General features: G+C 37.7%; 1 protein-coding gene across 27 annotated transcripts in view; it reads right to left on the minus strand.

Moving 5' to 3' along the window:
• DNAI7 (dynein axonemal intermediate chain 7) overlaps positions 1-24,884 on the minus strand; it is an 81,339-nt gene that overhangs the window by 23,977 nt on the left and 32,478 nt on the right. For 13 of the 27 annotated variants that reach the window (XR_012420080.1, XR_010579328.2, XM_065523895.2 and 10 more), the window contains 6 exons: positions 22,840-22,941; positions 21,856-21,993; positions 18,049-18,195; positions 17,723-17,824; positions 15,366-15,469; positions 13,018-13,330 (listed from right to left, as the gene is read on the minus strand). Coding sequence is in view for 22 of the 27 variants with exons in the window: in XM_065523895.2 (XP_065379967.1) it covers positions 13,018-13,330; positions 15,366-15,469; positions 17,723-17,824; positions 18,049-18,195; positions 21,856-21,993; positions 22,840-22,941 (906 nt within the window). In the remaining 5 variants the exon portion in view is untranslated. Of the gene's footprint in view, positions 1-13,017; positions 13,331-15,365; positions 15,495-15,669; positions 15,789-17,722; positions 17,825-18,048; positions 18,196-21,855; positions 21,994-22,839; positions 22,942-24,884 lie in introns of those variants that run through there. The other 14 variants (XR_012420082.1, XR_012420081.1, XM_074006417.1 and 11 more) reach the window with 3 other exon arrangements.

Below are 24,884 nucleotides of genomic sequence, written 5' to 3' on the forward strand. Positions count from 1 at the left end.
GAGGATTCTATGGAGATAAAATTTAAGGTAAGTTTTGAATCAAGACAAGTAGAAGTTAGGTACAGGAATTAGTGTGATGGGAAGAAGGGCATTTCACCTCAGCACAGAGGCTTATCATGAACTTTCCCCCTTTAAAGCCAAAATGGGAAATACATTGTTTCATTTCCTATGAGGAAAGTAATGTGTGTTCAGTACTTATTTATTGAAAATCCAAATAATACAATAGAGTACAGAGAATTAAAAAATCACTGATAATATACCACCATCCCATCCTTCTCTTGTTCTTCCCCCACCACCAAAAGATAACCACTCTTTGGTAGAGAGGCTTCTAGATTTTTTCTGTGCACTCAAAAAAACAGAATCGTATTGATAATAGAGTTTTAACTTTAAAAAAAATTTAACAATACATCCTAGGCATCTTTCTATAGAAAAGTATATAAAATCTTTGTCATTTTAAATGATAAAATATCCAAATATCCAAACCAACTAGTATTGTTTGGATATTTTATAATTTTTTAATTTGTGGACTGTTTCTGCTACTATAAAAAAAACTTCAATGAACATCTTGGCACAATCATTTTTATTTATTTTGTTCTATTATTTTCTAATAATAAATTACTATAAGTAAAATCACTAATCATAGGCATGTTTACATGGTGCCAAATAAGGATTGTACAGATTTACTTTTCTAGTAACAGTATGTGAAGATGCCTGCGTGCTTAATCTGATAGGAAAACAAATGACCTTTTTTTTTCTAATTTGATTACTTATTTGGTTCAGTACATTTTTATATTTTTATTGGCTAGTTGTATTTCTTTTCTCAACTGCCTGCTCATGTCCTTTGCTTAATTTTATATTAAGAAATTGTCTTCTCACTGATGTGTACAAATTCTTTATATTAGGGTATGAACCCTTTGTCATGTATGTTGAAACATTTTTCTCAGTCTGTTATTTGCCTTTCAGCTTTGTTTATAATGAGGTTTATGGGGCTACACAAATATTTGAATCCAATCTCTTTTTCATTCATGCTTTTGGTTTTGATGCATTGATAAGTAAGAAACGTCTTGTTAGTAAAGATAAGTTTCCTATGTCCTCTTCAAATACTTTCATTATTTTAATAATTTTTGAATAGTTTAGTTTGTTTTTATATTGGAAACTATGGTTTGTTGTTTTTTTTTTTAGTCTTTAGGGTAAAGTGAAAATCAAATTTATTTTAAATCGTAGTCAGCTGTCCCAGCACCAATTATTATATCAAACTCATCCTGTCCATTCTCGGCTTCTGAAGCTTCTTTTATACAGATATTACACTTCCTATTTCTACCCATCATCTCTCATTCTTTTTCCCTGACAAATCCCATCAAATGATCTCTGTCTTCCTCTTCTGAGCTGCTGATTGTCTTTATAAATCTAGTGATTTTTGCTCCCTGCAGTCTACTCACACTTACAAAAGGCAGTTTACACTGTTCAGAATCTGTGGAAAGTGTAGGCCCATCCGACAAGTAGTTTTGCGTTGGGGGATTCTTCGCTCTAGGCAGTCACCCACCACCCTTCCCGCTTCAGCACAGAAGATGGCCTCCCCCTCCTGCCCTGGCACACTTCACCAGTACTATGGGGTTCTTCTGCTTCTGTGGAAATCATTCATACTTCAGCCTTATTCATATTCGCATTTTCCGAATGCTGTGGGGTTTTTGGCAGAAGGATAGAGCACACATACATAAGCATAAGCATCTGCACATGTGTCTGGTGGTGGTCAGAAGATTTGTTCCTGGAAATGAGGGTGCTGAGTCAATGTTACTCTCATTTTCTAGGCAATCACCTGTCTCTTTCTAAATCCCCTGATATACGGTTCCTCCAGCCAGGTTCCTGTATCTACCATTCACACAATTCTTACCATTCACAGACTTGGGACAAGTTTTCATTGCCTTTTATAAAGTAAAATTATTTCTGCCATATCACTAATTGCCTGCTGATCTTTATTTGAGGTTTCTTGGACTATGTATTTGTTTTGTTTTTATTGTTTTTGAGACAGGGTCCTGCAGTCTTGCCTAAACTTGAGGGCGGTGGCATGATCACTGCTAACTGCAGCCTTGACCTCCCAGGCTCAGGCAATCTCAGGGTTCCTAGCAACTTGAACTATAGGCATATACCACCACATCTGGCTACTTTTTTTTATTTTTAGTCCAGCTGAGGTCTCGCTATGTTGCTCAGGCTGGTCTTGAATTCCTGAGCTCAAGGAATCCTCTTGTTTAGGCCTGCCTATAATCTCTACTGAGATTATAAGCTTGAGCCACTGCACCCAGCCTAGAATATGTATTTGAACATAGACTCAAATTTGATAAAATGTGCATCTTACCACTCACTATAATGGTTTTCCTTGGCATACTTTTTTGAGACAGAGTCTCACTCTATCACACAAGCTAGAGTGCAGTGGCACGATCTCGGCTCATTGCAACCTCTGCCTCCCAGATTCAAATGATTCTCGTGCCTCAGCCTCCCGAGCAGCTGGGATTACAGGCACATGCCACTATGCTCAGCTAATCTTTGCACTTTTAATAGAGATGGGGATTCACCATGTTGGCCAGGCTGATCTCAAATTCCTGATCTCAGGTGATCCACCTGCCTCAGCCTCCCAAAGTGTTGGGATTACAGGCGTGAGCCACTGCGCCCGGCCTCCTTGGTGTACTTTTGTGGCACTTTCAACATCATCATTTGCATATCTTTATTCATCATTATAACCTAAAATGGTTCAATATAACATTAAATAATAACAAAAACTGGATGTAGTTAAATTCATTGGTAAGGGCCATTCAAACTAAGAAAAGCTTAGTTCGGTACTTTCAGGCCCACTAGCTCTCTACAGTAATTGATGACGAATGTTGAGAAGAAGATATAAATTCACTATTCAGTCAGTATTGTAGTAGGTTCATATGCTTATATATTTAATATAAAACTATTGCCAGACTTACAAGAAACACGGCAGATACAAGGCAGGACTAACTTGCAGCTCCCACTTGGACAGACAGAACAGTGTATGGAGACTCATATTGTGAACTTTTGCTCCAGGAACTGCTGCAGGAACACAGCAGGAAAACTGAAATAATTCACAGACTCTGAAAGAAGCGCTTGCCACTGCAAAGTCCGTGAGACAGCTGAAATACTGTGAGTGTCCAAAGTGTGAGGGGGGATATTCTGCCTCCAAACACACATCCTCCCTGGGGAACCTGAAAATCCAGATCATGGGAGAAGGATTTAACCTTAACTAGAACGGAAATGGATTTAGAAAGCCAAATGAAGTAGAAGAAGCAGTGGGAAGAGTCCGGGAGGTGCTCCTGGTCTCCAGGGAAGCCATTTCTGACTTTATCTCACAGGGGTCCTTAGGGAGAGCTGCCAGTGGAACTGGGGAAGGACCACAGGGAGAAGGAAACTTCTAGCTGAACTTTGCAATAATTTCCACCAAGTACAAATTTTCCTGGGCAGGATCCAGGAACGGGGGATCAAGGGTGGTGGGGGGCAGTGGGAAATGGGAAGTACAGACACAAGCACAGAAGCCACAGAGGGCAGGGAGGGCACAGTCTGAAAGCCCTGCTTGCTTTCTTAGCAGGGAGGCTTGTAGCCTGGGGCAAGATCTCAGCCCTCCTCATTGGTTGCCTGAATATAAACTCAGTAGCTGTTGGTGGGGCATGGTGGGAGCGAGACTGGCCTTGCTGGATGTGTAGGAGCTCGGTGAGGCCCATCACTGCTGACTTTCCCCCACCTCCCTGGCGACCTGTATGACACAGCAGAGGCAGCCATAATCCCCCTGGGAGCATAACTGCACTGGCCTGAGAAGCATACCCACATCCACCAGAGCAGATACAGCAACTCCCGCCCAAGGAGAGTCAGAGCCCAGACATGCCCATACCTGCCTCCACCTGATGGTCTTTCTTTACCTACCCTGGTAGCCAAAGGCAAAAGACATAATCTTTTGGGAGCTCTATGGTCCCATCCATCACCTGAGAAACCTGAATACTTATCCAGATTACCTTAGGGCAAGCTTGTATCCTCCCACACTACCGCAGCTGATGCCCTTTTGAAAGCGCCACCTCCTGGCTGGAGGCCAGTGAACAGCTACCACACCAGCATTTGCGAAAACCAGTGCACTAAACCAAACTAAAACCAAGAACCCTCAGAGTCCACTTCATTCCCCTGCCACGTTCACTAGAGCAGGTTCTGGTATCTACAGTTGAGAGCTTGGAAGATGAGTCATACCACAGGACTCTTTGCAGAGACTCCACAGTACCAGCCTGGAGCCCGGTAGCTCCACTGGGTGGCTAGACCCAGAAAAGCAATAATAGTAACTGCAGTCTGGCTCTCAGGAAGCCTCATCTGTAGGGGAAGGGGGAGAGCACATCAAGGGATCACCCCACAGGACAAATGAATCTGAACAGCAGCCCTTGAGCCCCAGATCTTTCCTCTCATACAGTCCACCCAAGTTAGTAGGAACCAGAAAAACAATTCTGGTAATATGAAAAAGCAAGGTTCTTTAACACCCCCAAAATATCACACTAGCTCACCAGCAGTAGATCCAAACCAAGAAAAAAAATCTCTGAATTGCCACAAAAAGAATTCAGAAGGTCGATTATTAGGCTACTCAAGGAGTCATCAGAGAAAGGTGAAAACCAACTTAAAGAAAATTGCAAAAATGATACAGGCTATGGATTAAAAAATCTCCAGATAAATGGCATAAATAAAAAACAATCACAACTTCTGGAAAAGAAAGACACACTTAGAGGAATGCAAAATACACTGGAAAGTTTTCAACAATGGAACTAAACAAATAGAAGAAAGAACTTCAAAGTTTGAAGACAGGCTTTTGAATTAACCCAATCCAACAATGACAAAGAAAAAAGAATTTTAAAAAATGAACAAAGCCTCCAACAAGTCTGAGATTATGTAAACAACCAAATTAAAGAATAACTGGTGTTCCCAAGGAAAAAGAGAAATCTAAAAGTGTGGAAAATATATTTGAAAGAATAATCAAGGAAAACTTCCCGGTTTTGCTAGAGATCTAGACATCCAAATACAAGAAGCTCAAAGAATGCCTGGGAAACTTATCACAAAAAGATCATCACCTAGGCACACAGTCATCAGGTTATCTAAAGTCAAGACAAAGGAAAAAATCTTAAGAAATGTGAGGCAAAAGTACCAGGTTTAATCTGATGAAAACCTATCAGATTAAAAGCAGATTTCTCAGCAGAAACCCTACATGCTAGAAAAGAGATTGGGGTCCTATCTTTAGCCTCCTTAAACAAAATAATTATCAGCTAAGAATTTTGTATCCAGCAAAACTAAGCTCCATAAATGAAGGAAAGATAAAGTCTTTTTCAGACAAACAGATGCTAAGGGAATTTACCACTACCAAACCAGCACTACAAGAATTGCTAAAAGGAGTTTAAATCTTGCAACAAAACCTCAAAATATAACAAAATAGAACCTCCTTAATGCATAAATCTCACAGGGCCTATAAAACAATAATGCAGTGTAAAAAAAAAAAGGCAAAAAAAACACCAAGATATTCAGGCAACAACTAGCACAATGAATAGAATAGTACCTCACATCTCAATACTAACATTGGATATAAAGGCCTAAATGCTCTACTTAAAAGATACAGAACTACAGAATGGATAAGAATTCACCAATAGGGCCAAGTGTGGCGGCTCACGCCTGTAATCCCAGCACTTTGGAAGGCCGAGGCGGATGGATCATGAGGTCAGGAAATCAACACCATCCTGGCTAACACAGTGAAACCCCATCTCTACTAAAAATACAAAAAATTAGCCAGGCGTGGTGGCGGGCACCTGTAGTCCCAGCTACTCGGGAGGCTGAGGCAGGAGAATGGCGTGAACCCAGGAGGTGGAGCTTGCAGTGAGCCAAGATCGCGCCACCGCACTCCAGCCTGGTTGACGGAGGGAGACTTTGTCTCAAAAAACAAAACAAAACAAAACAAAACAAAAACCAAATCACCAACCAAGAATCTGTTGTCTCCAAGAGACTCACCTAACATGTAAACAGTCACATAAACTTAAAGGGGTGGAAAAAGATATTCCATGCAAATAGACACCAAAAGCAAGCAGGAGTAGCCATTCTTATATCAGACAAAACAGACTATAAACAGTAGCTAAAAAAGACAAAGAGGGTCACTACATAATGAAAAAAGGTCTAGTCCAACAGGAAAATATCACAATCCTAAATATATACACACCTAACACTGGAGCTCCCAAATTTATAAAACAATTACTACTAGATGTAAGAAATGAGATAGATGGCAACACAATAATAGTGGGGGACTTCAATATTCCACTGACAGCACTAGACAGGTCATCAAGACAGAAAATTAAAAAAATAATAATTAACTTAAACTATACCCTAGAACAAATGGACTTAACAGATATTTACACAACACTCTACTCGACAACTTTAGAATATACATTCTATTATTCATCAGCTCAAGGAACATTCTCCAAGATATACCATATGAGAGGCCACAAAACAAGTCTCAACGAATTTAAGAAAATCAGGCCTGGCATGGTGGCTCACACCTGTAATCCCAGCAGTTTTGCAGGCTGAGGCAGGCGGATCACCTTAGGTCAGGAGTTTGAGACCAGCCGGGCCATATAGTGAAACTCTGTCTCTACAAAAATACAAAAATTAGCTGGGCATGGTAGAATGTGCCCGTAATCCCAGCTACTCAGGAGGCTGAAGCAGGAGAATCACTGGAACCCGGGAGGCAGAGCTGAGATCACGCCACTGCACTCCAGCCTGGCAACAGAGTAAGACTTGGTCTCAAATAAATAAATAATTTTAAGAAAATCAAAATTATATTCAGTATTCTCTCAGACCACAGGGAATAAAATTGGAAATCAACTTTAAAAGGAACCCTCAAAACCACGCATACACATGGAAATTAAATAATCTGCTCCTAAATGATCATTGGGTCAACAATAAAATCAAGATGGAAATTAAAAAATTCTTTGAACTGAACGATAATAGTGACAAAACCTATCAAAACCTCTGGGATACAGCAAAAGTGATGCTAAGAAAATTCATAGTATTAAATAACTAAATCAAAAACTCTGAAAGAGCACAAATAGATAATCTGAAGACACACCTCAAAGAATTAGAGAAAAAAGAACAAACCAAACCCAAACCAAGCAGAAGAAAACAAATAGCCAAGATCAGAGCAGAACTAATGAAATTGAAACAAACAAACAAAATACAAAACATAAATGAAACAAAAATCTGTTTTTTGAAAAGATAAACAAAATTGATAGACCATTAGCAAGAATAACCAAGAAAAGAAGAGAGAAGATTCAAATAAGCTCAATTAGAAACAAAATGAGAAATATTACAACTGACATCACAGAAATACAAAAGATCATTCAAGGCTACTATGAACACCTTTATGCACACAAACCAGAAAACTTAAAGGAGATGAATACATTCCGGAAAGTATACAGCTCTTCCAGAATAAAACAGAAATAAATAGAAGCTCTGAACAGACCAATGGCAAGCAGCAAGACCGAAATGGTAATAAAAAAATTGCCAATAAAAAAAAGTCCAGAACCAGATGGATTCACAGATGAATTCTATCAGGCATTCAAAGAAAAATTGTTACTAATCCTATTGACACTATTCCAAATGATAGAGAAAGAGGGAATCCTTCCTAAATCATTCCATGGAGCCAGTATCACCCTAATACCAAAACCAGGAAAGGGCATAACGAGAAAAGAAACTACAGACCAATATCCCTGATGAACATAGATGTAAAAATCCTCAACAAAATACTAGCTAACCGAATCCAATAGCATATCAAAAAGATAATTCATGCAGCCATAAAAAAGGATGAGTTCATGTCCTTTGCAGGGACATGGATGAAGCTGCAAACCATCATTCTCAGCAAACTAACGCAAGAACAGCAAACCAAACACTGCATGTTCTCACTCATAAGTGGGAGTTGAACAATGACAACACATGGACACAGGGAGGGGAACATCACACACTGGGGCCTGTTGGGGGTGGGGGAATAGGGTTAAGGATAGCATTAGGAGAAATACCTAATGTAGACGACAGGTTGATGAGTGCAGCAAACCACTATGGCACATGTATACCTATGTAACAAACCTGCACGTTCTGCACATGTATCCCAGAACTTAAAGTATATAATAATAAATAAATTTTAAAAAAGATAATTCACCATGATCAAGTGGGTTTCATACCATGGATGCAGGAATGATTTAACATGTGCAAGTCAATAAATGTGATATACCACAGAGAATTAAAAACAAAACATATGACAAAATTCAGCATCTCTTTATGATTACAACTCTCAGCAAAATCGGCATAGAAGGGAAATGCCTTAAGCCAATAAAAGCCATCTATGACAAACCCACAGCCAACATTATACTGAATAGGGAAACACTGAAAGCATTACCCCTGAGAACTGGAACAAGACAAGGATGCCCATTTTCACCACTTCTATTCAACATAGTACTGGAAGTCCTAGCCAGAGCAATCAGACAAGAGAATAAAATGAAGGGCATCCAAATCAGTAAAGAGAAAGTCAAACTCTGCTGATAATATGACTGTACACCTAGAAAACCCTAAAGACTTATCCTAAAAGCTCCTAGATATGATAAACGAATTCAGTAAAGTTTCAGCATACAAAATCAATGTACACAAATCAGTAGCAGTGCTATACACCAACAGTGACCAAGCTGAGAATCAAATCAAGAAATCAACCCCTTTTACAATAGTTGCAAAAAATAAAATAAAATAAAATAAAATACTTAGGAACATACCTAACCAAGGAGGTGAAAGACCTCTACAAGGAAAACTACAAAACACTGCCGAAAGAAATCATAGATAACACAAACAAATGGAAATACACCCCATGCTCATGGACGGGTAGAATCATATTGTGAAAATGACCATACTGCCAAAAGCAATCCACAAATTCAATGCAATTCTCATCAAAATACTATTATCATTCTTCACAGAACTAGGAAAAAAATCCTAAAATTCATATGAAACCAAAAAAGAGCCCACATAGCCAAACCAAGACTAAGCAAAAAGAACAAATCTAGAGGCATTACATTACCTGACTTCAAACTATACTAAGCTATAGTCACCAAAACAGCATGGTACTGGTATAAAAATAGGCAGATAGACCAATGGAACAGAATAGAGAACCTGGAAATAAAGGCAAATACTTACAGTCAACTGATCTTTGACAAAGCAAGCAAAAACAAAGTGGGGGAAAGGACACCTGATTCAACAAATGGTGCTGGGATAATGGGCAAGCCATGTGTAGAAAAATGAAACTGAATCCTCATCTCTCATCTTATACAAAAATCAACTCAAAATGAATCAAAGACTTAAATCTAAGACCTGAAACCATAAAAATTCTAGAAAATAACATTGGAACAACCCTTCTAGACACTGGCTTAGGCAAAGACTTCATGAACAATAGCCCAAAAGCAAATGCAAAGACAACAATGATAAATATATGGTACCTAATTAAACGAAAAAGTTTCTGCATAGCAAAAGAAATAATCAGCAGAGTAAACAGACAACTCACAGAGTGGGAGAAAATCTTCACAAACTATGCATCTGACAAAGATTATCAGATGCAGAATATCCAGAATCTATAAGAACTCAAATCAGCAAGAAAATAATAATCCCATCAAAAAATGGGCTAAGGACATGAATAGACAATTCTCAAAAGAAGATATACAAATGGTCCTGAAACATAAGAAAAAATGCTCAACATTACTAATTATTAAGGAAATTCAAATCAAAACCACAATATGATACTACCTCACTCCTGCAAACATGGCCATAATAGGCACGATGTGGCGGCTCATGCCTGTTATCCCAGCACTTTGGGAGGCCATGGCAGATGGACCATGAAGTCAGGAGAGCAAGACCATCCTGGCTAACATGGTGAAACCCTGTATCTACTAAAACTACAAAAAATTAGCCAGGTGTGGTGGCACGTGCCTGTAATCCCAGCTACTCAGGAGTCTGAGGCAAGAGAATTGCTTGAACCCAGGAGGTGGAGGTTACAGTGAGCTGAGATCATGCCACTGCACTCCAGCCTGAGTGACAGAGCGAGACTCTGTCTCAAAAAAAAAAAAAAAAAAAAAGCCACAATTTAAAAATTTAAAAAAATAGATGTTTGAGTGGATGTGGTGAAAAGAGAATACTTTTACACTGATGGTGGGAATGTAAACTAATACATTCCTGAAAGAACTAAAAGTAGTTCTATCATTTGATCCAGCAGTCCCAGTACTGGGTATCTGCCCAGAGGAAAATAAGTCATATGAAAAGGACACTTACACATGCATGTTTATAGCAGCACAATTTGCAATTGCAAAAATATGGAACCAGCCCAAATGCCCAGCAATCAACAAGTGGATAAAGAAAATGAGGTATATATGTACCACGGAACACCACTCAGCCATAAAAAAGAATGAAATAATGGCATTTGCAGCAACCTGGATGGAATTGGAGACCATTATTCTAAATGAAGTAACCCAGGAGAAGAAAACCAAACATCACACGTTCTCACAAGTGGGAGCTAAGCTATGAGGATGCAAATGCGTAAGAATGATACAATGGATTTTGGGGACTCAAGGGAAGGGTGGGGGAGTGATGAGGGCTACACAATGGGTACAGTATCCACTGCTCGGGTAATGGGTGCACCAAAATCTTGGAAATCACCACTAAAGAACTTATCCATGTAACCAAATGCCACCTGTTCCCCAAAAACCTTTTGAAATAAAAAAATAAAATAAAACTACTGCCAAAATTAACAGAACTATAATGAATTATTACCATATGAGGCCACTTTGAGATAGATGCATAAGAAAAAATTGCTTTAGCCGTGTAAATGCAATAGTTCAAATTATATGGTTTCAAATTATTATATCACAGTTTTAAAATCAATAATATGAAATTCTCATGTAAAACACTGACAGGTTCTTTGTTTTCAGGAATTTAAAATCACAAATCCTCCCAAATTTTATTTTACGTTAATGGGGTTTTTTATTTTATTTTACTTTATTTTACTCCATATTGAAACAATGTTACATATTACCTATTTACGAGACCTATTTACCCATTCTTTTTTTTCCCCCTTGGAAATAAATGAGTTTGTCAAATCTAATCACATCTCATTAGCTAAAGTAAGTCACAAGGTCATGCCTAGCTTCAACATGGAGAGGAGTATAATCCTTCCATATTCCAGGAAAGGGAAGAGAACTAGAAATACTATTGTCTCTAGTAAAGCTTCTACACTACCTGAGAGTTCAAATGAAATTTTTATTTTAAAAACGATCTTATTGCCCAAAAAACATTTAAACAAAAATGACAAATTTTTAAAGAGGAATAAATCACTCGTTTCCCACCTCTCTAAAATATCAGGTATGCAGAGATTTCTGGGTTCTCATTTCCTTATGCCTTTAAATTTTTCGCGTGCTTGTCATTAGAGTCTAAATACAATTTTTTTATACTTAGCATTATGTCATATCCATTTTTCTACATTGCTACAGTATTTATTATTATTATTATTATTTTTCTTTGAGATGAAGTCTCACTCTGTCACCCAGGTTGGAGTGCAATAGCACAATCTCGGCTCACTGCAACCTCCGCCTCCCAGGTTCAAGCTATTATCCTGTCTCAGCCTCCCAAATAGCTGGGATTACAAGTGTACACCACCACACCCAGCTAATTTTCTGTATTTTTAGTAGACACAGGGTTTCACCATGTTGGCCAGGCTGGTCTCGAACTCCTGACCTCAAAGTTCTGGGATTACAGGTTTGAGCCACCATGCCCAGTCTATAATTTTTGATACCAATGTAATATTTTAAATTGAATTCTTAATAAATCAGGTGTTCTTAGAGTATCTAATAATTCCTATTCTGATTTTAAATTTGTATTCAATCTAATCCTTAATCCTCTCCTGTGTTTAAAGAAAATAAATCAATAAACTAATACATTTCATGTCTTAAGCACTTGTCAGAAAACTTGAGATTTTTTGGTCCCTCATAACATGCAAATAGGTTATTAAAGAATCTGCTTGGCTCTGAGAAAGTATTACTAAATTCTTAAGAGACATTTTTTTCTAACATAAATAAGCTTGACAATCTTGCCAACAGAAAAAAGAGCAGAAGCTAACTAAAGGAATATGATTATTAAATTGGTCAAAAGCTATATCTAAAGATGTCAATGTTTCAGAGAAGAGTGATATTTTAAGAAAATAAATTTTTACTTTATAAAATTCTTTCTTATAAAACCAAAAACTGAGGAAGTAACAGGGTAATATAAGATTATTTACTTAAGTTTCCATTTAATGGCAAGTTCCCTTGAGTGAGTTTGAAATATATAATAAATACACAAAAATTAAATGGCATCAAAGCTGTCCGGTTGTGCACCTAATATAAAAATGAGCGGCCGGGCGCGGTGGCTCAAGCCTGTAATCCCAGCACTTTGGGAGGCCGAGACGGGCGGATCACGAGGTCAGGAGATCGAGACCATCCTGGCTAACACGGTGAAACCCCGTCTCTACTAAAAAATACAAAAAACTAGCAGGGCGAGGTGTCGGGCGCCTGTAGTCCCAGCTACTCCGGAGGCTGAGGCAGGAGAATGGCGTAAACCCGGGAGGCGGAGCTTGCAGTGAGCCAAGATCGCGCCACTGCACTCCAGCCTGGGCGACAGGGCAAGGCTCCGTGTCAAAAAAAAAAAAAAAAAGCAATGCCTGTGCTGAACTTTAGGATGTTGAAGCTAGTGGCTCAACTATTAATTGACTATTAATGGAAGACAAGAAAAAGACACACATTAAAAATTGAGGCACTGGCAAGAAAGTGGCTCCCAGACAATTTCTATTTGTTTAGGAAAAATCTTGAGAATACTTTAAGGGAATCTAATAACACGTGTTGCATGAAGAAAAAAAAATGTGTATATTTAAATGTGTCCTACCATTTTCACTTCAATATCATCTTGTTCCTCCTCAACTTTTAATTTTTCCTCCTGAATTAAGTGAGACTGTTTTTCTTGTTGTTTGGACTCTTCTTCGACCTCTTTGCTGATTGCTTTTTCTACATTCTCAACATCATCTTTGACAAGCTCAGTTACTGAGGAAGTGTGTTCTTTTGATGGTGTTGAAACAGGGTGCAGTGCAGAAACATGATCATAGTGAGTATGCAGGAGTCGTACAGCAATGTCACTTGTTGCTAATATCCTTGGAATCTCAAATCCAATTTGTGTTTCAGAGAATCTGACACTTCTGTGCCTGTTAATAATTAATTACAACAAAAAAGATGAGACCCTAGGAAACTCTAGATCTGCGTCAAATTTGTAACTAAGCAGTATTTCTCTTCACCTTAATTTTGCTCCAATTTTTAGTCTGATCACATGTGCTTTCTTTGCAGCATTTGGACCCAGTTGCTGATGCTGTCCTTCTCAAAACAGTTTATTGGGATCCATAACCCCACAGTCTTCTCCATCTCTGGCAGTTCCTTCTGTCTCCTCTATACGGCCTTCTTCCTGACCATCCCTTCGATGCTGATATTACTCAGTGCTCCATCCTAAGCCCTTTCTCCTCTCCCTCAACACACGCTCTCTGGGTATTGTTACTTCTGTGGCCTCAATGACTATCTATACTATCAGAAGTTTTTAATATGAGCTTTATTTTTCCTAGGGTTGGGTAGGGGTATGACGCATCTCTGAATGGACTTTAAGAGGTCCAAAAATGCCCTTCCACAAGTGCAAGCATCTGTAATTACTTGACATTCAGAAGAATCTATGACTCCCAAAAAGTGAAGAACCATTGGTCTACATGCTGATGACTCCTCAAAATATACTACACCTCAGATTTCTCTCCATGCCTTCAGCCAGTTGCACTCTGGTATCTTATAAGTACTTCAAACTCAGCCAGTTCAGCACCGAACTCATCATCTTTACAACCACCCCCCCCCAATCGTCATCAAAATGAAACTTGTTCTGCCTGCACTACTCCTTATCTCGTAAAAGACACCAACTAATTCTCTTCTTAAACTTGGGTAGTGAGTACAAAGCTATTCATTTTATTTTTATTCATTTAAAATTATACAGATTAATTTCCTTCACTTTTCTATACTTGACATATTTTACAATAAGAAAGGTCCCCGATTAGATGTGAACCGAAGAGGTTTTTTTTTTTTTTTTTTTTTTTTTTTTTTTTTTTTTTTCATAGCAAATGGAAAGAACTTGGGAAATATTTTGTTCTTCCCTTTTACTAAACATCAAAAATAAAGTCCAATTTTTTTTTTAAATGTCACATGGCTAGTCTTTTCAGAGGTAGGATCCACACCTAGGCCTCCTAATTTTTATTCTGGTTATTTTTCTCTAAAACTCACTGCTATACTAATGCAAGTAACTTAAAATGTTTAAAGATCAAGCAGCAACCAAGTGGTCGTGAATCTGCCATCATCACTGTCATTCCTCAGAGACGTTTCTTTGTTGAAAACTACTGGGGAAACAGCACTTAAATGTCCACGAAATACACATACGAAAATCTATTATTTTTAACAGTTCACAAAGATTCATTAAAAAAAAAAAAAATCCAGATTGCCATGTAGAAAGTACCTATCAGCCAGGTGCAGTGGCTCATGCCTGTAATCCCAGCACTTTTTGGAGGCCAAGGCAGGCTGATCACTTGAGGTCAGGAGTTTGAGACCAGCCTGGCCAACATGGTGAAACCCTGTCTCTACTAAGAATACAAAAAAAATTAGCCAGGTGTGGTGGTGTGCGCCTGTAATCCCAGCTACTCAGGAGGCTGAGGCACAAAGAATCGCTTGAACCCAGGAGGTGGAGGTTGTAGTGAGCTGAGATCACACCACTGCATTCCAGCCTGGATGACAGAGCGAGACTCTGTCTCAAAAAAAAAAAAAGAAAAAGAAAAGAAAAAAAAAGTACCTACCACTTCTATTTTTTTGGAGGGTAGAGGGGTTAAGTGGGTAAAGAGAAGAGGAAGACCTGGTATATAATGAGTATATATTTGTAATAAACACTATGCTATAACTTTTACATGCACTAATGTTTAATCTTCAATCCAATCCTATTAAGGGACATAATCATCATTTTACTGATGATATACTGAAGCTCAACAAAGTTAAGTAACTTGTGTAAGTAAATGGCAGGTTTGTGATTCAACCTTCAGTGGGCTAATTTCCTAAAATGGGCTTTTCCAAACACACCATGCTGCTATGCAGTAGGCATCTGTCTGGCAATCATGATGTGGTTCAATGTCTTTCCACCTACAGGGAAAGTATTATCCACAAGGGTACCTTGGATTCTTCTTGAGGTTTGCCCACACATATAGAGTAACATTTTCATCTTTAATGACTTTTTCCATATTTCCACTGTCCAGGTCTGCCAAAGTACTAGCTTGCTGTAAGAGAAAAAGAAAACATTACAAAGGGCCACAGGCCTCATAAATTATACAACTTAGATAAGTTATTTTATCACTTACGTGTTGGATTCCCTTTATTAACCACCTAAAAGAGTAACTTGGGTAAAAATCAGGTTCAATCAACATGACAAAGGATTGTTTTAAAAAATTCTCTAAAGGATGCAAATGTATTTACTTACTTAAACATGCATCTCCTTTTCCCATTCAGTTTCTCCTAAGGTGTCCAAGAATTAAAGTAGCTCTTAGGTTGGGTGAGGTGGCTCATACCTGTAATCTGAGCACTTTGGTAGGCCAAGTTGTAAGGATCATTTGAGTCCAGGAGTTCAAGAACAGCCTGGGTAACATAATGAGACCCCTCATCTCTACAAAAAATTAGCTGGGTGTGGTGGTGTGCGCCTGTAGTCCCAGCTACTTGGGAGCTGGGAGGATGCTAGGTGGAGGGATTGCTTGCGTCTGGGAGGTTGAGGCTGCAGTGAGACATGATTGCACCGTGCACTCTAGCCTGGGTGACAGAGCAAGACTGGGTCTCAGAAAAGTAAAAAATAAAGTTGCTTCTATATTTCCGGGTAGCACCTGTGGATTAATATTATGTTACCTTTCTCAGTCATAACATCAGAATCATGACTTTTCATTTTAACTATACACATGCTGATTTATCTGTATCTTATTAAAATGTAGACTATTCTACTGCAAAGTTAACCTACCTCGGAACACATCAAGTTTAGAAAGCAAAATATCCAGCTTATAAAATCCAGATGAGTCATGTTTTCACTAGTCTAATACTTAATATCCAATATTAACCATAAAATTCAAGTATGTTCTTAAAAATTTTTAAATAAAAACTAACATAGTTTGATGCCTATTGCTCAAGAAATCAGCTGTCATAAAAGATTTGAATAAGTCAATATGCACTTGCTAGAACGTAAAACTTTAAACTGTTGAAGACTACATTTATTATTAATTTTTTAAGTGTGATTATTCTTGCACACTTTTTGTTTTCTGTAACTGTAACTTTTTGAAGTGTTCAGGACAGTTATCTTGTAGAATTGTCCCACATTGTGGATTTCTATTATTGTTTCCTCATGGCATTGTTTAACTTGCTCCTCTATCCTCTTTATTTTTGTACACTGGAAGGTCTAGGGGTTTAACTGGATTCAGGTCCACCACTTTTAGCAAGGAGGCATCATAGGTTATGCTGTATTCTTCATGCTGCATCCTATCAGAAGACATACGATGTTCCACTATTAATGATATGAACTTGATTGCTTGGTTAAGGTGCTGACCACCAAATCCACCCATTGCAAAGTACATTTTCCCCAATCTGAGGTCAAATACTTTGGCACTAGGAGAATTATGTATTCCTCAACAGCTTTTCACCTAATCACTTAGGTAGCCATTGAGGATCCTTATGTGAAGCATTTACTACACTGGGGATTGAAAAATGGTGATTTCCTAACTGATCACTGCATCCACATTAGATAGATGGCATTCTACTGTAAAGAACTGTTCTTTCTTCACTCCACCTTCCTCTTTGTTTCTGAAGTATCACTATAAACTCAAAAATTTTTATATATTCAATTTTTTATAATTGATCATAATCATTATTCTGATATTCAAATTATTCCAAATTTGATCAGTGCGACTTCTAAGCTAGCCTCTTAGCTAACGGCATCTCTTTCATACAATGTCATTAGTCTCTGAGCGTTTGCTTGCCTTCTAGCACAGGAAGACAATCCAGCCTCATCTTTCACTTTTCCTGCCCCAGAACTGAAATCCCAAATCCTATTTATGGAATAAAAAGAAATCTGGTTCATGCTGATATTTCAAATTGAAATATAACATTATAGTATTTTTTCTAATCCTCCTCCTCCTCTTCTTCCTCTTTTATTTATTATTACTATTTTTTGAGACAGAGTCTGCTCTGTTGCCAAAGTTGAAGTGCAGTGGCGCGATCATGGTTCGCTGCAGCCTTGACCTCCTGGGCTCAAGTGATGGTCCCACCTCAGGCTCCCAAGTAGCTGGGACCACAGGCAAACCATGCCTGGCTAATATATATATATATTAGGATGAGGTCTCTTATCCTATCCTTACATATTATTATCCTAAGAATAAAAATAATAATATAAGGTGAGTGCAAAAGTAATTGTGGTTTTTGCCATTACTTTTAATGGCAAATAGAAATAATATTCTATTTCTTCAAAAATAAAATGTCTGGGGGGAGCAGTGGCTCACACATGTAATCCCAGTACTTTGGGAGGTCAAGGAAGAAGGACTGTTTGAGTCCAGAAGTTTGAGACCAGCCTGGGTAACACAGGGAGATTCCATATTTACTATCTGTAAAAAAAAAAAACAAATCAAACCAAAACAAAACAAACTACATTTAAAAATAAAATATTATCAGTTATTAAATCTGAATAAATATATGTACTTTAAATTATTCTACTAACTTTTCCATAAACTCTTGATTTTTCAGTTTAAAAAATACTGAATTATTTTATATATAACATAAAATGTTAGCTCTTATAAAACTTAATATATAAGCAAAATATCACACTTACTCTGAGAAGTATTTCTGTGGCTACATTGAATTTAAGATGAAGGAGCTCCTGCAGTTGTAGAATTGATTCTTGGTACTGTATTATATTTTTATCTTGCAAATCACACGGTGGAGTTTCCAATAAAATAAATTTCAATTTCTCAATTAACTGTAAAGTAAAATAATATTTGCATTAATTCTCAGAGAAATAGTCAAGGACAAGTGAAAAAGGGAATGTTCTATCCCTTTTGAATTGAAGAACACATACTTAGCAAAACATATAGAAATCCTTTCCAGTATTTATTCTGTAATTTAAGATCATAAACAAAAATTTCCTCCCAAACTCCCTTAAAATTAATTATAACACACTGAATAAATAAAAATCCATGAGTATATAGTATTAGACGTTCAGAAATGAAAGGGGAAGGTGGGGTGAAGAAAGAACAGTTCTTTACAGAAGAATGCCATCTATCTAATGTGGATGCAATTATCAGTTAGCAAATCACCATTTTTCAATCCCCAGTGTAATAACTGCTTCAGATAAAGATCCTCAATGACTATCTAAATGATTAGGTGAAAAGCTGTTGAGGAATACATAATTCTCCCAGTGCCAAAGTATCTGACCTCAGATTGGGGAAAATGTACTTTGCAATGTGGAGATTTAATGGCAAACACCTTAACCATGTGATCAAATTCGCATCATTAAATTAATAATGGAACATCATATGGCTTCTGATAGGATGCAGTATGAAGAACACAACACAACCTATGATGCCTTCTTGCTGGAAATGGTGGCTCTGAATCTAATCAAACCCTCGGACCTACCAGTTAACTATGTGTGACAGAGTTTTCATTAGCAAGTTAATAAATGAGTGGCAACTTGTCATTATCTAAGACTGAGAGACAATAGAAAAAACAACAATAATATAACAACGATGAGGAGAAGGAGGTGGAATAGAACTACTACCATTTTTACTGAATGCTTACTATGCACCAGGAACTGTTCTAAATATTGTATATGTTTTAATGCATTTAGTCTTCATTATAATTCTATGAGGTAGATATTGTTATGGTATATATTTTATAGATGACGAAACTGAGGCACAGTGTGATGAAGGAACAACTAGTAAGTGGCAGAATTAAATTTTGAACACTGACACAGATAATACACAGAAATTTTCTGAATTAAGACAGGCAGCATCGTAGTGTAGGGTAGTATGGACTCAAGCAAGAATGCTAGGCTTCAATCCTGGCCACCTCTCAACTAGCAGTGTGGTTTTGGGCAAGTTATTTAACATCTCTGTGCCTTAACTTCCTCATTGGAAAAATGGGGTTCATAGTACCTATCTTCTAGTGTTATCATGAGAACTCAGAAAGCTAGTATTTCCAAAGCTTGGCATAGATTAAGTACTACATAAGAGTTTATTAAATAAATTTGAAAATTTGGAAATTGGTGTTTACTATGGGGCCATTTCCTTCTGTTACTGCTATCCAAGTCCACTTGTTCTGCAGCTTTCTGCTTTCGTTTCCTATTGCTGTGATTACTCCCCTCTTCTGTCTCCCGTGTTATTGAACTTATCCTTTTCTCATCTTTTTTGCTCTTTATTACTTCTACTTCTGACTCATTCTTGTAACAGGAAGATGTTCCTTGCAGCTCATCACTGGTGAACTCTAGTACTACTTCCCACTACCTCCCTGCTAATTGCAAACTACCAGATTCCTAAGCTGACGTTATGCCATGGCAGCTTCTCTGGTAAAGAGGATGTGTAGTACCAAGAACAGTGTATGATTAATCCACTGGCATTTAAATAGCTCAGACTGTATGGGAGACTCCTTGGGCCTTTGGAAAGTCAGAGTAAGGTCCATCTAAGGTCTCATAGTGGACTGTAAGCAAATCACAATCTATGTTTCTTTATTTGTTAAAGGACTCTCATAACTTTGTTGTTCAGATTAAATCATACAATGCATGGTATGAACTTAAAAGAGTCTACAGTTATACTCTCTTATGACAACATGAAGAAGTTAAACTACAGCAGCAATGACAGGAAGCATAAAACTGTGAGGAGCTAGACCAAAAAAGCACTAAAGGATAATAACAGGAATAAGAGTAGTGAATTTCTTCTAGTTTCTATTATTATGTAAGTGTGTTAAGTGTGAATTTATTTATCCTAACTTGATGTGACATAAAAAGAAGTATTTGGTCTCTGCCCCCTGTTCCTGGCGTAAGCTTCTTAGAATTTCTTGAGGGATAGGAATGAGAGAAACAGCTTTTGTTATTTATAATAAGCCCTTTTCAACCTTATCTGAGTTTATGCTAGTATGATGAGTCTTAGCAGATGGGGGCTGACTGCCAGAGGGACCAACCATGAGATTAGAGGGCTGAAGCCTGCAGCCCCACTCCCTGGCCTCCAGGATGGGGAAAGGAGATGAAGATGAACTGAAACACCAGTGGCAAATGATTTAATCCATCATGCCTACATAAATGAGGTTTCCACAAAAAACTCAAACAACGAGGTTCAGAGAACTTTCTGGTTGGTGAACACATTGAAGTGCTGGAAGGGTGGTGTGCCCCAAGAGGGCATGGACGCTCTACATTCCTCCCTACGGACCTCACCCCTTGTATTTCTTCATCTAGTTGTTCACTTGTATCCTCTGTAATATCCTTTATAATAAACCAGTAGAGGCGAGTAAATGTTTCCCTGAGTTTTGTGAGCCATTATAGCAAATAACCTGACCAATGGCTTGTGGCTGATTTATAACAGGCTGATCAGAAGTACAGGTGACAAGCTGGGACTTGTGACTGGAAGTGAAGGAAGAGGCAGTTTTGTGGGACTGGGGTCTGCACTAGCTCTAAGTACTCTGTACCAGCACTGGATCGAAGGACACTTAGCAGGTATCTGGAGAGTTGGATAATTGGTTGGTGTGAGAAAACCCCACATACATTTGGTGTCAGAAGTGTTAAAAGTATAAACATTAGTTTTTCTTTTTACTTAGAATTTGTCGAGTTTCTTGAATGTGAGGATTCACATCTTTCATCAATTCTGGAAATTTTTCAGCCATTATCTTTGAATATTGTCTCTCTTCCATTCTTCCATATCCCTTCTTTTCCATATATTTTTAGCCCTTCTTACTCTATCATACATGCCTGTCAACTGCTCTTTCATATTTTCTATCTCTTCGTCTCTGCGCTGTCTTCTGGTAAATTTTTCCAATCCAACTTTTGATTCACTCCTGATTAAAAATTCTCAGCCAGGTGCAGTGGCTTATGCCTGTAATCCTAGCAATTTGGGAGGCCAAGGTAGGTGGATCATTTGACGTCAGGAGTTTGAGACCATCCTGGCCAGCATGGTGAAACCTCATCTCTACTAAGAATACAAAAATTAGCTGGGTGTGGTGGCACATGACTGTAATCCCAACTATCGGGAGACTGAGGCATGAGAACTGCTTGAACCCAGGAGGCAGAGGTTGCACTAAGTAAACATTAAAAATCATGGGTACTAAATTACTAAACAGTGGATATTCCAACTGAGGATAAAATTACCCACTACCCCCACCTGTGTTATCTACATGAATGCATGCAACTTGTTTTTTTTTCTTGATTAGACAGACAAATAATGTGTTATGATATGGTGACCTTAGCTAATGTGGCAAGGAATTCTTAGGACTTGTAAAAAGAAAATGAAAAAGCTGACCAATTACTTCTTTTGCTAAGGGTTCAGAAGCAGTAGTGTTATTATTTGGCAAGTAATCTATTAATTTATTTTTATTTTGAGTTAATATCAGACTATCTGTAATAGCCAGTTTATAGGAAAATACATAAAACACCTACATTTAGCACTACTTTACTCTTCTCAATCACTTCCTCAAAAGTCTCATTTGTTTTCTCTTTCCACAAACTAATAAACGTGTTCATTTCTTGGGCTATTGAAGGATCAGGACTCCCATCACATTGAATGTAGTGTTTCCACTGTGGAATAAAAATGTTTAAAGGTTCACATTGATGAAGATTCAACCAAAGATTAAATGACTTCTTTTTTGAAGTATATTCTTATAACCTAGTTTAACCAACTTAGATAAAAACATGATGGCTTTAACCATTAACTTGACAGAGCTCCAAAATAACCAAATTCTTATTTATCCAAGTAATTTCTAATCCTTAACATTCAGATACATAGAAGCACTAATTACTTTCAGATTTTTATTTTTAAAGCATTATTTATAAGTAGTTTTTGTTTTGCTTAGTTTTCCTCTCTAATCATAGAGCTGCTTATTTGCAAAGGCCAACACTTGGGCTAATTTCTACTTCCCAAGTTATTACTAATGTCTAGTTGCCACTGGCATTTTAGTACAAGGCCTTCCATTCATTTTGTGGTTTATGCAAATTTCACATTTGTAATCATATTGTACTGTACTTAGAATTTTTCACTTAAGATTATACCACAATCTTTAGCCATATAATAGGTTTTCATTTTTCTTCTGATATTCACCTACATTATTTCCAAAGTTATGCTGTTGTGAGCAAGACTAGACTGCCTTAAGCACAAAGCTTTTACGTTTTAATTTAGCATAATTTCCCTAGTATACATTCCCAACAATTGAGTCTGTGTCAAAGAATATAAACATTTCAAGGACGTTATTACTGACAAATAGCTTTCTACAAAGTTATGTTACTTTACTTTGCCATAAGCAATCAATTTGTCAGATGAGAGGGTTTTTTAAAACAGATAAATTTAGTTTCTTGGCATCAAAATTGGACTACAACTCCCTCTTGTGGTGACAAAAGTATTAGCTAAAAAAGAGAAACCAGTCTTACCTGAGACAGCATTCTAGTCTCCTGTTTCAATTTCTCTGCTTCAGGAAAACACCTCTCTAATAAATAAAGTTCTTCGAGTTCTTCATTTCTCCTTTCTAGATCCTGTTGCACAAGGACAGATACATTGATCTGCTCTTTAATTTTAGCTTTTTGTTTCACAATTAGCATCTAAAACATGTGGCTAAATATATAACTGTAGTTCCAAAATGAATATTAAAATTAGTTTGAATATAACTGATATCTCCAAAAGGTTTCATCTGAAACAGTGGCTTACAAAGTGTGATCTACAGACTCTCGGTGGCTCTAGAACTTGGGATCTGTGAGGTCAAATCTATTTCCATAATAATATTAACATTATCTGACTTTTTCATCGTGTACCTATTTGCACTGATTGTGCAAGATGGTGTGAAAGTGCTGATGTCTTAGCACAAATCAGACAGTGACCCCAAACTGTACTATTTCTACGGGGAGAGGTGAGGGGAAGGAACCAGCTTCACAAAAGAATGCCCGGATAGACGGGCACAGTGACTCACAACTGTAATCCCAGCACTTTGGGAGGCCAAGGCACGCAGATCACGAGGTCAGGAGTTCGAGACCAGCCAACATGGTGAAAACCCGTCTCGACCAAAAATACAAAAATTAGCCAGGTATGGTGGCGTGTGCCTGGAAGCCCAGCTACTCGGGAGGCGGAGGCGGGAGAATTGCTTGACCCTGGAGGCAGAGGTTCCACTAAGCCAAGATCGCACAACCACACTCCAGCATGGACGACAGGGCAAGACTCTGAATCACATTAAAAAAAAAATTTTAAAAAAAGAATGCCCTGATGAAGAGGTGAAAAATTATTAGTTGTATTAAACCTCAACCCTAAGTACATGTCTTTTTAATATCCTGCTGGATAAAATGGGAAGTAAGCACAAAGCTCTTCTGTTGCATATCAAATGACAATACTGTCTCGAGAAATGCCACTTGTGCAATTATTTGACTATTTTGGCAGACATTCTCTCAAAAATGAATCATTGGAATGTGTTACTTCAAGGATACAACTCAAAATATGTATTGCCAATGATAAAATTCAAGCTTTCAGCCAAAAATTCAAATTTTAGAAAACTTGTATCTATCACTGTAAGCTTAAAAGTAGTCCAATCTTTAAAAACTTCTGGTTTGGGCCTGGCATGGCAGCTCACATCTGTAATCTCAGCACTTTGGGAGGCAGGGGTGCATGGATCACAAGGTCAGGAGTTCGAGACCAGCCTGGCCCTGTCTCTACTATAAATACAAAAATTAGCCAGGCGCAGTGGTGAGCACCTGTAATCTCTGCTACTCAGGAGGCTGAGGCAGGAGAATCACTTGAACCTGGGAGGTGGAGGTTGCAGTGAGCTGAGATCATGCCATTGCACTCTAGCCTGGGTGACAGAACGAGACTCCGTCTCAAAACAAAACGAAAAAGCTTCTGATTTGTTTGGTGATTATACTAATGTATGTGATTTTTGATAATGAATAATAAGTTACATCAACATTTGGAAGCAAATAATTCAGTGAACCAAACCTTTTCAAGCAAGCAACACATGATAATGCTAAATCATATATGAAAACAAGATCTATTCAGAGGGTAAGACAGATCAATGTTTTAAAATAACAGAGTATGAATAGTTCACTGATATGGTTTCATATTCCACATTAAGAAACTATGACTTGTAGAGTTTTGATATAGTATCAAAGAAGAATATCCACAATTATCAGAAAGGCTATTACAATATTACTTTTTTTCCAATTGCGTAGCTGTATGAGGCCAGATTTTCTTTATATGCTTCATACAAAACAACACATTGCAACAGATGGAATACTGAAATAGATATGAGAATCCAGCCGTCTTCTGTTAAGTCAGATATCAAATAAATTTTTAAAATGTAAACAATGCCATTCATTTCCTCAATTTAAAAAAAAAGTTGTTTCTTTAAAAATGTTCATGTATTTACTTGTGTTTAATAAAGTTTATTTTTATCAACATGTAATGTCTGTTAATGTAAGCAGTTTAAAATTTTTGT

The sequence above is a fragment of the Macaca fascicularis genome, chromosome 11 (assembly GCF_037993035.2).
Source record: "Macaca fascicularis isolate 582-1 chromosome 11, T2T-MFA8v1.1".
NCBI classification, from domain to species: domain Eukaryota; kingdom Metazoa; phylum Chordata; class Mammalia; order Primates; family Cercopithecidae; genus Macaca; species Macaca fascicularis.